The 16,336-nt window shown below is 43.3% G+C and overlaps 1 protein-coding gene across 4 annotated transcripts in view; it reads left to right on the top strand.

The window, feature by feature from the left end:
- The window catches only part of CDK5RAP1 (CDK5 regulatory subunit associated protein 1), a 46,199-nt gene extending 33,551 nt beyond the window's left edge, over positions 1-12,648 (top strand). For all 4 annotated transcript variants that reach the window (XM_032142071.2, XM_032142074.1, XM_032142070.2 and 1 more), the window contains 2 exons: positions 10,996-11,136; positions 12,364-12,648. In XM_032142071.2, coding sequence (XP_031997962.1) covers positions 10,996-11,136; positions 12,364-12,444 — 222 coding nt within the window. In that variant the 3' untranslated portion in view covers positions 12,445-12,648. The remainder of the gene's footprint in view (positions 1-10,995; positions 11,137-12,363) is intronic.
- Positions 12,649-16,336: the final 3,688 nt, after the last annotated feature.

Consider the following 16,336-nt stretch of genomic DNA (forward strand, 5'->3'; position numbering starts at 1 on the left):
CATCATGTTGGCCAGGCTAGTCTCGAAGTTATCTGCCCACCTCAGCCTCCCAAAGTGCTGGGATTACAGGCATGAACCACCATGCCCGGCCTTTTTTTTTTTTTTTTTTTTTGAGATGGAGTCTCACTCTTTCACTTAGGCTGGAGTGTAGTGGCACGATCTTGGCTTACTGCAACCTCTGCCTCCCAGGCTCAAGCAATTCTCCTGCCTCAGCCTCCAGAGTAGCTGGGATTGCAGGCACCCACTACCACGCCCAGCTAATTTTTGTATTTTTAGTAGAGATAGGATTTCACCATGTTGGCCAGGCTGGTCTCAAACTCCTGACCTCAGGTGCTCCACCCACCTCGGCCTCCCAAAGAGCTGGGATTACAGGTGTGAGCCACCGCCCTCAACCACAAAGCTCTTTCTTTTTTTTTTCTTTCTTTTTTTTAATTATACTTTAGGGTTTTAGGGTACATGTGCACAATGTGCAGGTTTGTTACATATGTATCCATGTGCCATGTTGATTTCCTGCACCCATTAACTCATCATTTAGCATTAGGTGTATCTCCTAATGCTGTCCCTCCCCCCTCCCCCCACCCCACAACAGTCCCCGGAGTGTGAAGTTCCCCTTCCTGTGTCCATGAGTTCTCATTGTTCAATTCCCACCTATGAGTGAGAACATGCGGTGTTTGGTTTTTTGTCCTTGCGATAGTTTACTGAGAATGATGTTTTCCAGTTTCATCCATGTCCCTACAAAGGACACGAACTCATCATTTTTTATGGCTGCATAGTATTCCATGGTGTATATGTGCCACATTTTCTTAATCCAGTCTATCGTTGTTGGACATTTGGGTTGGTTCCAACTCTTTGCTATTGTGAATAGTGCTGCAATAACCATACGTGTGCATGTGTCTTTATAGCAGCATGATTTATAGTCCTTTGGGTATATACCCAGTAATGGGATGGCTGGGTCAAATGGTATTTCTAGTTCGAGATCCCTGAGGAATCGCCACACTGACTTCCACAATGGTTGAACTAGTTTACAGTCCCACCAACAGTGTAAAAGTGTTCCTATTTCTCCACATCCTCTCCAGCACCTATTGTTTCCTGATTTTTTAATGATGGCCATTCTAACTGGTGTGAGATGGTATCTCACTGTGGTTTTGATTTGCATTTCTCTGATGGCCAGTGATGATGAGCATTTCTTCATGTGTTTTTTGGCTGCATAAATGTCTTCTTTTGAGAAGTGTCTGTTCATGTCCTCTGCCCACTTTTTGATGGGGTTGTTTGTTTTTTTCTTGTAAATTTGTTTGAGTTCATTGTAGATTCTGGATATTAGCCCTTTGTCAGATGAGTAGGTTGCAAAAATTTTCTCCCATTCTGTAGGTTGCCTGTTCACTCTGATGATAGTTTCTTTTGCTGTGCAGAAGCTCTTTAGTTTAATGAGATCCCATTTGTCGATTTTTGCTTTTGTTGCCATTGCTTTTGGTGTTTTAGACATGAAGTCCTTGCCCACGCCTATGTCCTGAATGGTATTGCCTAGGTTTTCTTGTAGGATTTTAATGGTTTTAGGTCTAACATATAAGTCTTTAATCCATCTTGAATTAATTTTTGTATAAGGTGTAAGGAAGGGATCCAGTTTCAGCTTTCTACATATGGCTAGCCAGTTTTCCCAGCACCATTTATTAAATAGGGAATCCTTTCCCCATTGCTTGTTTTTGTCAGGTTTGTCAAAGATCAGATAGTTGTAGCTATGCGGCATCATTTCTGAGGGCTCTGTTCTGTTCCATTGATCTATGTCTCTGTTGTGGTACCAGTACCATGCTGTTTTGGTTACTGTAGCCTTGTAGTATAGTTTGAAGTCAGGTAGCGTGATGCCTCCAGCTTTGTTCTTTTGGCTTAGGATTGACTTGGCGATGCGGGCTCTTTTTTGGTTCCATATGAACTTTAGAGTAGTTTTTTCCAATTCTGTGAAGAAAGTCATTGGTAGCTTGATGGGGATGGCATTGAATCTATAAATGACCTTGGGCAGTATGGCCATTTTCACGATATTGATTCTTCCAACCCATGAGCATGGAATGTTCTTCCATTTGTTTGTATCCTCTTTTATTTCATTGAGCAGTGGTTTGTAGTTCTCCTTGAAGAGGTCCTTCACATCCCTTGTAAGTTGGATTCCTAGGTATTTTATTCTCTTTGAAGCAATTGTGAATGGGAGTTCACTCATGATTTGGCTCTCTGTTTGTCTGTGATTGGTGTACAAGAATGCTTGTGATTTTTGTACATTAATTTTGTATCCTGAGACTTTGCTGAAGTTGCTAATCAGCTTAAGGAGATTTTGGGCTGAGACAATGGGGTTTTCTAGATATACAATCACGTCATCTGCAAACAGGGACAATTTGACTTCCTCTTTTCCTAGTTGAATACCGTTTATTTCCTTCTCCTGCCTGATTGCTCTGGCCAGAACTTCCAGCACTATGTTGAATAGGAGCGGTGAGAGAGGGCATCCCTGTCTTGTGCCAGTTTTCAGAGGGAATGCTTCCAGTTTTTGCCCATTCAGTATGATATTGGCTGTGGGTTTGTCATAGATAGCTCTTATTATCTTGAGATACGTCCCATCAATACCTAATTTATTGAGAGTTTTTAGCATGAAGGGTTGTTGAATTTTGTCAAAGGCCTTTTCTGCATCTATTGAGATAATCATGTGGTTTTTGTCTTTGGTTCTGTTTATATGCTGGATTACATTTATTGATTTGCGTATATTGAACCAGCCTTGCATCCCAGGGATGAAGCCCACTTGATCATGGTGGATAAGCTTTTTGATGTGCTGCTGGATTCGGTTTGCCAGTATTTTATTGAGGATTTTTGCATCAATGTTCATCAAGGATATTGGTCTGAAATTCTCTTTTTTGGTTATGTCTATGCCAAGTTTTGGTATCAGGACGATGCTGGCTTCATAAAATGTGTTAGGGAGGATTCCCTCTTTTTCTATCGATTGGAATAGTTTCAGAAGGAATGGTACCAGTTCCTCCTTGTACCTCTGGTAGAATTCAGCTGTGAATCCATCAGGTCCTGGACTCTTTTTGGTTGGTAAGCTATTGATTATTGCCACAATTTCAGAACCTGTTATTGGTCTATTCAGAGATTCAACTTCTTCCTGGTTTAGTCTTGGGAGGGTGTATTTGTCAAGGAATTTATCCATTTCTTCTAGATTTTCTAGTTTATTTGCATAGAGGTGTTTGTAGTATTCTCTGATGGTAGATTGTATTTCTGTGGGATCGGTGGTGATATCCCCTTTTTCGTTTTTTATTGCATCTATTTGATTCTTCTCTCTTTTCTTCTTTATTAGTCTTGCTAGCGGTCCATCAATTTTGTTGATCTTTTCAAAAAACCAGCTCCTGGATTCATTAATTTTTTGAAGGGTTTTTTGTGTCTCTATTTCCTTCAGTTCTGCTCTGATTTTAGTTATTTCTAGCCTTCTGCTAGCTTTTGAATGTGTTTGCTCTTGCTTTTCTAGTTCTTTTAATTGTGATGTTAGGGTGTCAATTTTGGATCTTTCCTGCTTTCTCTTGTGGGCATTTAGTGCTATAAATTTCCCTCTACACACTGCTTTGAATGTGTCCCAGAGATTCTGGTATGTTGTATCTTTGTTCTCGTTGGTTTCAAAGAACATCTTTATTTCTGCCTTCATTTCATTATGTACCCAATAGTCATTCAGGAGCAGGTTGTTCAGTTTCCATGTAGTTGAGCGGTTTTGAGTGAATTTCTTAATCCTGAGTTCTAGTTTGATTGCACTGTGGTCTGAGAGACAGTTTGTTATAATTTCTGTTCTTTTACATTTGCTGAGGAGAGCTTTACTTCCAACTATGTGGTCAATTTTGGAATAGGTGTGGTGTGGTGCTGAAAAAAATGTATATTCTGTTGACTTGGGGTGGAGAGTTCTGTAGATGTCTATTAGGTCCACTTTATGTAGAGCTGAGTTCAATTCCTGGATATCCTTGTTAACTTTCTGTCTCGTTGATCTGTCTAATGTTGACAGTGGGGTGTTAAAATCTCCCATTATTATTGTGTGGGAGTTTAAGTCCCTTTGTAGGTCACTGAGGACTTGCTTTATGAATCTGGGTGCTCCTGTGTTGGGTGCATATATATTTAGGATAGTTAGCTCTTCTTGTTGAATTGATCCCTTTACCATTATGTAATGGCCTTCTTTGTCTCTTTTGATCTTTGTTGGTTTAAAGTCTATTTTGTCAGAGACTAGAATTGCAACCCCTGCCTTTTTTTGTTTTCCAGTTGCTTGATAGATCTTCCTCCATCCCTTTATTTTGAGTCTATGTGTGTCTCTGCACGTGAGATGGGTTTCCTGAATACAGCACACTGATGGGTCCTGACTCCTTATCCAGTTTGCCAGTCTGTGTCTTTTGATTGGAGCATTTAGCCCATTTACATTTAACGTTAATATTGTTATGTGTGAATCTGATCCTGTCATTATGATGTTAGTTGGTTATTTTGCTCATTAGTTGCTATTGTTTCTTCCTAGCCTTGATGGTCTTTACAATTTGGCATGTCTTTGCAGTGGCTGGTACCGGTTGTTCCTTTCCATGTTTAGTGCTTCCTTCAGGAGCTCTTTTAGGGCAGGCCTGGTGGTGACAAAATCACTCAGCGTTTGCTTGTCTGTAAAGTATTTTATTTCTCCTTCACTTATGAAGCTTAGTTTGGCGGGATAGCAAATTCTGGGTTGAAAATTCTTTTCTTTAAGAATGTTGAATATCGGCCCCCACTCTCTTCTGGCTTGTAGAGTTTCTGCTGAGAGATCAGCTGTTAGTCTGATGGGCTTCCCTTTGTGGGTAACCCGACCTTTCTCTCTGGCTGCCCTTAACATTTTTTCCTTCATTTCAACTTTGGTGAATCTGACAATTATGTGTCTTGGAGTTGCCCTTCTCGAGGAGTATCTTTGTGGCGTTCTCTGTATTTCCTGAATCTGAATGCTGGCCTGCCTTGCTAGATTGGGGAAGTTCTCCTGGATAATATCTTGCAGAGTGTTTTCCAACTTGGTTCCATTCTCCCCATCATTTTCAGGTACACCAATCAGACGTAGGTTTGGTCTTTTCACATAGTCCCAAATTTCTCGGAGGCTTTGTTCATTTCTTTTTATTCTTTTTTCTCTAAACTTCCCTTCTCTCTTCATTTCATTCATTTCATCTTCCATCAGCGATACCCTTTCTTCCAGTTGATCGCATCTGCTACTGAGGCTTCTGCAATCTTCGCGTAGTTCTCGAAACTTGGCTTTCAGCTCCATCAGCTCCTTTAAGCCCTTCTCTCCATTGGTTATTCTAGTTATCCATTCTTCTAATATTTTTTCAAAGTTTTTAACTTCTTTGCTATTGTTTTGAATTTCCTCTCGTAGCTCAGAGTAGTTTGATCGTCTGAAGCCTTCTTCTCTCAACTCATCAAAGTCATCCTCCATCCAGCTTTGTTCCGTTGCTGGTGAGGAACTGCGTTCCTTTGGAGGAGGAGAGGTGCTCTGTTTTTTAGAGTTTCCAGTTTTTTTGTTCTGTTTTTTCCCCATCTTTGTGGTTTTATCTACTTTTGGTCTTTGATGATGGAGATGTACAGATGGGTTTTTGGTGTGGATGTCCTTTCTGTTTGTTAGTTTTCCTTCTACCAGACAGGACCCTCAGCTGCAGGTCTGTTGGAGTTTACTAGAGGTCCACTCCAGACCCTGTTTGGCTGGGTGTCAGCAGTGGTGGCTGCAGAACAGCGGATTTTCGTGAGACCACAAATTCAGCTGTCTGATAGTTCGTCTGAAAGTTTTGTCTCAGAGGAGTACCCGGTTGAATGAGGTGTCAGTCTGTCCCTACTGGGGGGGTGCCTCCCAGTTAGGCTGCTCAGGGGTGAGGGACCCACTTTAGGAGGCAGTCTGTCCGTTCTCAGATCTCCAGCTGCGTGCTGGGAGAACCACTACTCTCTTCAAAGCTGTCAGTCAGACAGGGACCTTTAAGTCTGTGGAGGTTCTTGCTGAGTTTTCGTTTGTCTGTGCCCTGCCCCCAGAGGTGGAGCCTATAGAGGCAGGCAGGCCTCCTTGAGCTGTGGTGGGCTCCACCCAGTTCGAGCTTCCTGGCTGCTTTGTTTACCTAAGCAAGCCTGGGCAATGGCGGGCGCCCCTCCCCCAGCCTCGCTGCCGCCTTGCAGCTTGATCTCAGACTGTTGTGCTAGCAATCAGCGAGACTCCGTGGGCACAGGACCCTCCGAGCCAGGTGCGGGACACAATCTCCTAGTGTGCCGTTTTCCAGGCCCGTTGGAAAAGCGCAGTATTGGGGTGGGACTGACCCGATATTCCAGGTGCCGTCTGTTTCCCCTTTCTTTGACTAGGAAAGGGAACTCCCTGACCCCTTGCGCTTCCCGAGTGAGGTAATGCCTCGCCCTGCTTCGCCCTGTTTCGGCTCGCGCACAGTGCGCTTCACCGACTGTCCTGCACCCACTGTTAGGCACTCCCTAGTGAGATGAAACCGGTACCTCAAGCAGAAATGCAGAAATCATCCGTCTTCTGTGTCGCTGGGGCTGGGAGCTGGAGACCGGAGCTGTTCCTTTTCGGCCATCTTGGCTCCCTCATTCACAAAGCTCTTTCTTATACATCCAACATAGCCATTACTTACTTGGGGCTAGAAAATAATTGGGTTTTTCAAGGCTAGCAGTTGGAGTCATTGTTTCTCGTAGAGGAGACTTTCATTCCTCCAGAAATGGCCAGTTTAAAACACCAAGTTGCTATGTCCAGAGTGGCAGAAAAGATGATAATGGCCCACATCACTCAGCGTTTACTGTCTGCCAGGAACTGTGCACTTTATGGCCATCAGCACAGAGTGCCACCACTGTCCTTGGAGAAAGGTGCTGTTATTAGCTCCCTTTTGTGCATGAGGGTACTGAGTTCAGAGACAGAGCATAACTTCCCTAAGGTTACACAGCTAGTGTGTGGCAGAGTCAGAATTTGATACAGCTCTATCTCCAGAGTCTATAATCACCCTGCCTTTCTTTTTTTTTTTTTTTTACATTATAGAAAATTTTAAACATATATAGACGTAGAGGCTGGGCGCAGTGGCTCGTGCCTGTAATCCCAGCACTTTGGGGGGCCGAGGCGGGTGGATCACTTGAGGTCCAGAGTTCAGGACCAGCCTGGCCAAGATGGTGAAACCCCGTCTCTACTAAAAATACAAAAATTAGCCAAGTGTGGTGGCAGGTGCCTGTAATCCCAGTTACTTGGGAGGCTGAGGCAAAGAATTGCTTGAACCTGGGAGGCAGAGGTTGCAGTGAGCCAAGATCGCGCCACTGCACTCCAGCCTGGGTCACACAGCGAGACTCCATCTTGAAAAAAAAAAGATATTTCTTCAGTAAATATTTCAGTATATATGTCTAGGAGATGAGGACTTTCAAAAAATTACAAACAAAATGCTATTATCATATCTGACAATAATTGACAAAAATGTCAATATTCTTTTTAGATTTCCAAAGCACTTCCAATTTTCTTAATATTATCAAATATTTGCTCAGTGTTTTAATTTCCCTGTTTATCTCATGGATGTTCTTTACTCTTGTTTTTTTTCAAATCATAGAACCTGAAATCTCAATTTAATTGATTTTATTATTTATTTTTTATATTTTTTGAGACAAAGTCTCTTGTTCTGTCTCCCTGGCTGGAGTGTGGTGTTGTAATGATAGCTCACTGTGACCTTGAACTCCTTGGGCTCACGCGACCCTCCTGCTTCATCCTCCCAAGTAGCTGGTACTGTAATGTGTACAACCATGCCTGGCTAATTTTTCAAATTTTTTGTAGAGATGGGGTTTTGCTGTGTTGCCCAGGTTGGTCTCAAACTCCTTGCCTTATGCAGTCCTCCTACCTCCAAAGTTCTCGGATTACAGGCATGAGCCACTGCACTGGCCTGAACTCTCTTTTTTTAAAAAAAAATTATTGTAAAACAACTGCAAACCCATAAAGAAGTTCCAAGTGTATTATGAAGAACTTTTTTTCCCCTTGAATCATTTCAGAGTAATTTGCTAACTTGATGTCCACAAACCCCCAAATACTGTAATGTGTATCTTGTACAAACAGGGACATTCTCCCAGATAACTGTAGTACAACTATGAAAATCAGGAAATCAACCTTGTTAGATCACTACCATCCAATCCTGAGACCCCATTAAGTTTCTCCAGATGTCTTCGAACTGTCCTTTATAGGAAAAGGATTTGGTTTAGTGTCATATGTTGCATTTAGCTGTCATGTCTCTCTAGTCTCCTTTAGTCTAGGATGGTTCCTCATTATTTCTTTGACTTCCATGACCTTGACACTTAAAGATTACAAGCCAGTTATTTTGTAGAATGTCCATAATTTGATGTACTTTCATGATAAGATTCAGGTTATGCATGCTTTGGCAGGAATACCAGAGAGAGGACGTTGTATTCTAATCGTATCCTGTGAGGTGGCATACAATTTTGATTTGTCTCATTACTGATGATGTTAACTTTGAAAACATGGAAGATACTGTCTGCCAGCCTTCTTGACTGTAAAGTTACTCTTTTTCCTTTTGTAACTAGTAAGTATTTTGTAGGGAATAGTAGAGCTTCCAAATCTCAGCTGAAGGTAGTTTCCCTAAAGCGGTATTCATTTAAAGACTGAACTCCTTCCGTGTCTTTGATTACTTAAGAATATAGCATGTCGTCAGAGCTTGATTTCTAATGGCAGATTATGTGCCCTTTGGATTCTTTGGCTCATTATTTTAACCCCAAACTGGGTACCACTCAGTGTGTATAATGTAAGATTCTTATAATGATATGCTTCTGTCCCTTCCTCCTTCTTTTGTGCTATTGTTACAGAGTCTTACTTTTGTATCCCTAAATCATTGTTATTTTTAACAATTATCTTTTAAAGGAACTTTAAAAAATGAGAGAAAGTCTGTATTTACCCACTCATTTACTATTTCTGGCATTCTTCATCCCTTGTGTACGTTCACGTTTTCTCTGGGCATCATTTTGTTTTTGCTTGAAAGTCTTCCTTTAACATCACTTGTAATGCAGGTCTTTTGGCAGTGCCGCCGCTCAGCTTCTGTTTGTCTGAAAAGAACTTTATTTCACCTTCTTTTTAAAAATATATTTTCACCAAGTGTTGACTTTTAGGTTGACATTTTGAAGACATCATTCTGTTGACATCTGACATACGTGATTCTGACAGGTTTGTGGTCATTCTTCTTTACTCTTTGCCATTTTCTTTGGCTGCTTTTAAGATTTTGCTTTATCACTGTTTTTAGGAATTTGATGTGGCTGGGGGTGGTTTTCTTTTTGTTTACCCCTTTGTGTTTTCTTTGGGATTTTTTTGAGGCTTCTTAGTTTCTGGGGTTATAGTTTTCATCAAATCTGGAAAAATTTCACCTGTTACTCTTCAGATTTTTTTGCTCTGCTTCCTCTTCCACCCACCTCCACCACTTCAGTACTTGAATTACACATATGTCCCACCACTTGATATTGTCCCAGAGGTCACAGAGATTGTTCCTTCCCTCCCTCCCTTCCTTCCTTTTTTTTTTTTCTTTTTTGAGACAGAGGCTCACTCTGGAGTGCAGTGGCGTCATCTCGGCTCACCGCAACCTCTGCCTCCAAGGTTTAAGCGATTCTCCTGCCTCAGTCTCCTGAGTCGCTGGGACTACAGATGTGCGCCACCACACCTAGCTAATTTTTGTATTTTCAGTAGAGACAGGGTTTCGCCATGTTGTCCAGGTTGGTCTCAAACTCCTGACCTCAGGTGATTCACTTGCCTCAGCCTCCCAAAGTGCTGGAATTACAGACGTGAGCCACTGCGCCTGGCCAGAAAAACTTTTTTATTCTCTGGATAGTTTAGCCTCACTACTAAGATGTGGCCTTCTGTCAGGAATTGCTAGTGAATATATCCCAAGGAACTGATGAGCACAATTTCTACCCTCCAAGAACTTATGACTGTGACAAATCCATAAACTCTTCTATTTGGTGGTGGATTCCAGGCCACATGCGAGTTCTGGGAGCTGTTCAGTGGACAGTTCCCAGGTTACTCTCTTTGCCTGACTTCATGGAGTTTTATGCTACACATGCAAGTGTTAGTGTTCAGCGAAGACTCATAAGGACCCCCTACGTATTTCTGAAATTATTTTTCCACTTTGCTCCCTCCTCTCTAGAATTTGCTTCACAGTTTCTAACTATTTCAGTCTCCTTGAACCTTGATCCGTCTCCCTTCAGTGCAGGAAGGACCACTGTGCTGTGCTTGAGCTCTCCCCTCCTGCTTCACAGGCTCCCGTCTGGCATGTACCTTCTGGCAGAAAGCAGGGGTGATTGGGGGGCTCACTTTGTTTTCCTTCTCTCACAGTTCACAGTCTTGTATGATCTTTTGTCCAGTATCCGAAAACAGTTGTTTCATATATTTTACCCAATTTGCTGGTTATTTAAGGCTGAAGGGTAAACTTGTTTCTGTCTCTTTACCATGGCTGGAAGAGAAGGGTTTCTGTAGACTCTAGAAGTTAATCCCATCATAGTGATGTTAGTATCTTCCTGGCTCTGTCTTCTGTGTGTTGTGTTGGAGATTCTGCCTTTCTGTCTGTCTATTCAGTAATGGCAAGTAATCCAGGCCAGACAATCCCAGAACATTCATAAGTGACTAGTATGAGACTGCGTAAAGTGAAAGTTGGTTTTCCAAATGCATCACTCGTAAGTCTCTGGCTTTAGGCCTGTTGGAGGTCCGTTCCTGCAGAAGGCAGTTCTGCACAGACTCATTGATTAATTGATTCATTATAATATAGTTAGCAAAACTTTACAGTGTTTCTGTTGTGGGCCATACACTGCCCTTGCTGGTGAAGCAGCAGCAAACACTGAGTCTTCAGTGATTCCTTGGTTAAAGAATGCTCTGTGGGTCAGACTCTTGGGGATCCGAGACAGAGAACGCACAATTTCTACCCTCCAAGAACTTACGACTGTGACAAATCCATGAACTCTTCTCTCTTCTTTCTGCAGCTCAGTAAACGCTCTGCCACTGACCTGTGTGGCAGGAATGATGGAAACCTTAAGGTGATCTTCCCTGATGCAGAGATGGAGGATGTCAATAACCCTGGGCTCAGGGTCAGAGCCCAGCCTGGGGACTACGTGCTGGTGAAGGTGAGGAGTCCTTTTGGGCTTTTGGCTTGCACTGTGACATGAGTGTTGGTTTGGATATTTGTGGTAATAAAGTTTTTTCCTAGAGACACATTTTAGTAAAATAAAAATCTCCTCTCAACCAGTACAATGGAATGGCACTTTGGATTGCATTTTAGACTGCTCCTTACTAATGCCTTCTTATTCTTCTTACCTATTCTCCTGCCCTGGAAGGGTTCCTTGTGGGAATTTGGTGAGTTTGGAGTATGCAGTGGCATGTAGTTTCTTGCTGCAGAGAGGCCAGGAGGTGTAAGTGATTTTGAGTGAGCAGAGAGTGTTCCCTGTCAGAGATCAACATTTTCTTTGTGATCTCTGGCGGCTCAGGCCTCTCTAACTTACATGTGCTCAAGTTTCTTGGCTCTTTTCCCTGGACTCTCACAGATCAGCTATATGGCTGTGGGATTTTCCCTCCCTTTCTTTCTCCCTTTCACTGGCAACATGCTTCTCTTATTCTCTCCTTCCATTTCTTCCTTTCTTCTGCCTTCTCTTCTCACACTGCCCAGTTCTGCTGCTGCCACCTTCCCTGTCTTGTTCTCATGTCTACTTCGCCTCAGAACCAGAAGCTGGCAGGACACGGACTGATGGGTTAGGCAGACACAGACTGATGCCCTAGAGCATCCACAGAAGTTCCTTTAAGGGCAGGGAAAATGCCTGTTTTGTTTCTGTTTGTTTATTTTTGTTTATCTTCTAGCACCTAGGGCAATTCTGAGTACAAAATATGTACTTGGTAAGTATTTACTAATGGACCGACTTGTCCTTATAGTAAGAAATGTGACCACAGATAACCTTTGGGGTCACATTCTTTCAGCTGTCAGTTGGAGGAGAGAGAACATTTGTCACCAAATGTTGGCTGTAAATACCCTAAGGAAGGATTTGACTGGCTCAGCCTTGGAGTTAGGAGGGCAGGGCCTGTGATGGGCAGTTTCACCTGAATTTTATGGTTAGAGCTGAGGAGGAGCCATCTTCCAAGAGAAAAGGGAGAAGTGGCTGGGACTGACCTGCTTTGACTTCTTAAATTCCATGAGACCTTGCTTCCTACCAGGATCGGGGGCACACAGGAGCCATGTGGTCTCTGCCAGCCGGTCGCCTCCATCAGATTCCTTTTGGGGGCTTCTCCTCTGGAGGCTCCACGTGAAGTCCCAGTGCTACAGTCCTAGTTACTTTGCCGCCTTCTGCCTGGTTTTCTTTCAGATCACCTCGGCCAGCTCTCAGACACTTAGGGGACATGTTCTCTGCAGGACCACTCTGAGGGACTCCTCTGCATATTGCTGACCTGAGAAGATGGCCTCAGAGCTGACTTGGGCAGTCCTCCCCAACAGGAAGGGGAGACATTGCCGGCCACTGAGGAAAGAGGTCATGAAGGTGGAGATAAGCTGCAAGGGGCGAAGCAACTTTATGTCAGTGGAAAACGTGTCTCTTTAAAGCTGCTATGTGAACAGCTTTTACAGTCATTAAATTTACCTAAACTAAAGTTAACCCTTTGTCTCTCACTTTGACTTCATTTTTACCTTGGTTAGTGTTTCTAGAGTTTTCCCTGTAGTCTGTGTTAAGTGTTTCCCAACCCAGTTTCTCCTGTGGACACTGCTCCCTCTCTGGTTTTCTCCCCTGGGCCCTAGGAGGCAGAGACTGAAGGAGAGGAAGGTGGGGAGAACTATTTGCTTGGGAAAACTGCTCTCGACCTTTCCGACATTTGCATTGGATGCCACTGACTTAGCTGCCTATCACTGCACTTTATTTTGCATGTTTTACCTGAGGATTTCCCTCATGGACCTCTTTTTTTCTGGCACCAAAGTTGACTTTTAAATTGTTCTAAAGCCACTCAAGCAAAAAACTTGATAAAACACTCTGCTTTCCTTTACAACCCCCAACATAAAAAAATTATTTGTTGGAAAAAAATGTTTTTTTTTTACATGAGATGAAACAATATTGTCTAGACACGGTGGCTCACACCTGTAATCCCAGCACTTTGGGAGGCTGAGGTGGGTGGATCACTTGAGTTCAGGAGATCAAGACCAGCCTGGTCAACATGGCGAAACCCTGACTCTGCTAAAGAAAAATCCAAAAGTTAGCCGGGCATGGTGGTAGGCATGTGTAGTGCCAGCTACTCAGGAGGGTGAGGCAGGAGAATCACTGAACCTGGGAGGTGGAGGCTGTAGTGAGCTGAGGTCATGCCACTGCCCTCCAGCCTGGGGGACAGAGCAAGACTCTGTCTCAAAAAAAAAAAACAAAAAACTATTAATTCAAAATGTAAGCTGGGGATGGTGGCTCATACCAGTAATCCCACCACTTTGGGAGGCTGAGGCGGGTGGATTGCTTGAGCCCAGGAGTTGGAGACCAACCTGAGCAATGTGGCAAGACCCTGACTTTACAGGAAAAAAAAAAAAAAATTAACTGGGTGTGGTGGTGCAGGCCTTGTAGTCCCAGCTACTTGAGAGGCTGAGGCGGGAGGATCACTTGAGCCCAGGAGATAGAGGCTGCAGTGAGCCGCAATTATACCGCCACACTCTAGTCTGGGTGACAGAGCAAGACCCTTTCTCAAAAAAATAAAAAACAAGAAAAACCAACAAAACTTACAGATATGGGTTAGCTCTATCACTCATTTCTTTAAAAGTTTTCATGAGTATTCGGTCAAAACCAACTATCCCCTTGAAATGTTATCTGTCTGAATTTCCAAGTGGACCACAGGACTCTCTTGGAATGTCCTCAGAAGGCTGTGTGATGGATCAGGCACAGAGTAAAAACCCAAGTCCTCTCAAATGGAAGAGGAAAAGACAAGGATAGAAGCAGCTTTTCAAACTTCATCTTCTTTCCTATAGCTGTGGTCTCTTCTTCCTCCTCTGCCTCCTTGGAACCCTCCTTGCCCTCCAAAGCCTCCCTGGCCTTTGCCACCAGTGGAAAAAAAGCCTCACAGGCTTTTTTAGCCTGTGAGGTCTGATAGCACTTGGAGTTTTAGAAAATGTCATTACCAGGTGGGGCACAGTGGCTCACGCCTGTAATCCCAGCACTTTGAGAGGCTGAGGCAGGTGGATCACCTGAGGTCAGGAATCCAAGACCAGCCTTGCCAACATGGTGAAACCCTGTCTCTACTAAAAATAACAAAATTAGCTGGGCATGGTGGTGGGAGCCTGTAATCCCAGCAATTTGGGAGGCTGAGGCAGGAGAATTGCTTGAACCCAGGAGGTGGAGGTTGCAGCGAGCCGAGATCGTGCCATTGCACTCCAACCTGGGCGACGAGCGAAACTCCGTCTTTAAAAAAAAAAAAAAAAAAAAGTCATTACTTATTAGGCTTTAAAAAAATTATGTCTCTTTTCCCTTGGACCTATTAGTAGGTTTCGAGTAGTGGTTCTCAGCCCCCTTCACCACCAAGGTTATTTCATTCTGTGGATATCATGAAAAAAAATCCAAGAGATGGTAGCATGGAATTTTTGGAGTCAGAGGACTTTGGTTCACATCCCCACTTTATTGCTTGAGAGTTGTCTGAAATTGAGTAGTTAATTTACTCTTCTCTGTCTTGTGTTTTTTTTTTTTTTTTTGAGGTGGAGCCTCACTCTGTCACCCAGGCTGGAGTGCAGTGGTATGATCTTGGCTCACTGCAACCTCTGCCTCCTGGGTTCAAGTGATTCTCCTGCCTCAGCCTCCCGAGTAGGTGGGATTACAGGCGCCTGCCACCACGCCCAGCTAATTTTTTATTTTATTTTTAGTGGAGAAAGAGTTTCACTGTGTTGGCCAGGCTGGTCTCAAACTCCTTCCTGACTTCATGTGATCCGCCGGCCTCGGCCTCCCAAAGTGCTGGGATTATAGGCGTGAGCCACTGTGCCCGGCCTGGCTTGGTTTTTTGATGTGAAACATGAAGATAATAACATGCATATCTCACATGGAATTCAGTGACACAATCATGCTTCCAGAGAATTTAGCACAGTCCGTGGGACATCATAAGCTCTTATTAAATGGGAGAGATCATCAAAAGATTTTGCTTCTCAAGCAGATTGTGTATATTAGGATATGCTGGGGCTTTTATTGTGTGTCTGGCCGTGATGTCCTTTAGACCTTCTCCATTTACCCGCACAACAGGAACCTCTTCCTCAGGTGCTGGTTCGGCACTCAAGGATTGGTTTCTACTCTTAGGGTCCGTCTTCTACTGCGAACGTTTATTTGTGATGGTTCCTTACCCTAGTCCTTTCTTCAGAAGGCACTTAAAGCAGGTTTTGAAGTTATTTCAATTTTTATAAAAAGGTAAAACAGGCTGGGTGTGGTGGCTCACGCCTGTAATCCCAGCACTTTGGGAGGTCAAGGCGGGTGGATGACTTGAGGTCTGGAGTTTGAGACCAGCCTGGCCAACATGGCGAAACCCCGTCTCTGCTAAAAATACACAAATTAGCCGAGTGCGGTGGCACATGCCTGTAATCCCAGCTATTCGGGAGGCTGAGGCAGGAGAATGGCTTGAACCCTGGAGGTGGAGGCTGCAGTGAGCTGAGAGTGCACCACTGCACTCCAGTCTGAGTGACAGAGTGAGACCCTGTCTCAAAAACAACAAACAAAAGGTGAAACATACATATGGTAAATAATCCAAACAATACAGTAGGTATCTGTAATCAATCAGCTTCCCTCCTACTAATCCCCTAGTTCCCTTTTACAAAATCCAGCACATTAATCATTTTCTAATGTATCTTTTTAGAGATAATCTCTGTATAAAATGATTTATATTTGTGATTATCTTTTTTTTTTTAATTTTTTTGCACACAAAAACAATAAACATTTTCTAATAATACATACAAACAAAAAGATGCGTATCAAACATATTAGGAAGGTTGCACATGGGAAGTCGGGGAATAGAAATGGGGGGTGGGAGTTAAAATAAATGAGAGAGGGACTTTATATCGATCAGTGATAATAACTCAATCCTCTATTTGACAAAGAAGAGGGAGAAGGAAGAGGAAGAAAAAGAAAGTGGGATAAAGGATCAGAAAGGGAGGAAAATAGAAAAAATTAGAGTATGACTCCAGGGTAGACCTGTTTTGTTGTCACTGAGTTGGTTGGTTAGTTTGTCTGTTGTATTTTTCATGTTTCGCCATGTTGGCCAGACTGGTCTCGAACTCCTAGCCCAAAGTGATCAACCCGCCTCGCCCCCCAGAGTGCCGGGACCACAGGCGTGAGCCACCACGTC

This window comes from Hylobates moloch, unplaced genomic scaffold (genome assembly GCF_009828535.3).
Source record: "Hylobates moloch isolate HMO894 unplaced genomic scaffold, HMol_V3 SCAFFOLD_21, whole genome shotgun sequence".
NCBI lineage: Eukaryota > Metazoa > Chordata > Mammalia > Primates > Hylobatidae > Hylobates > Hylobates moloch.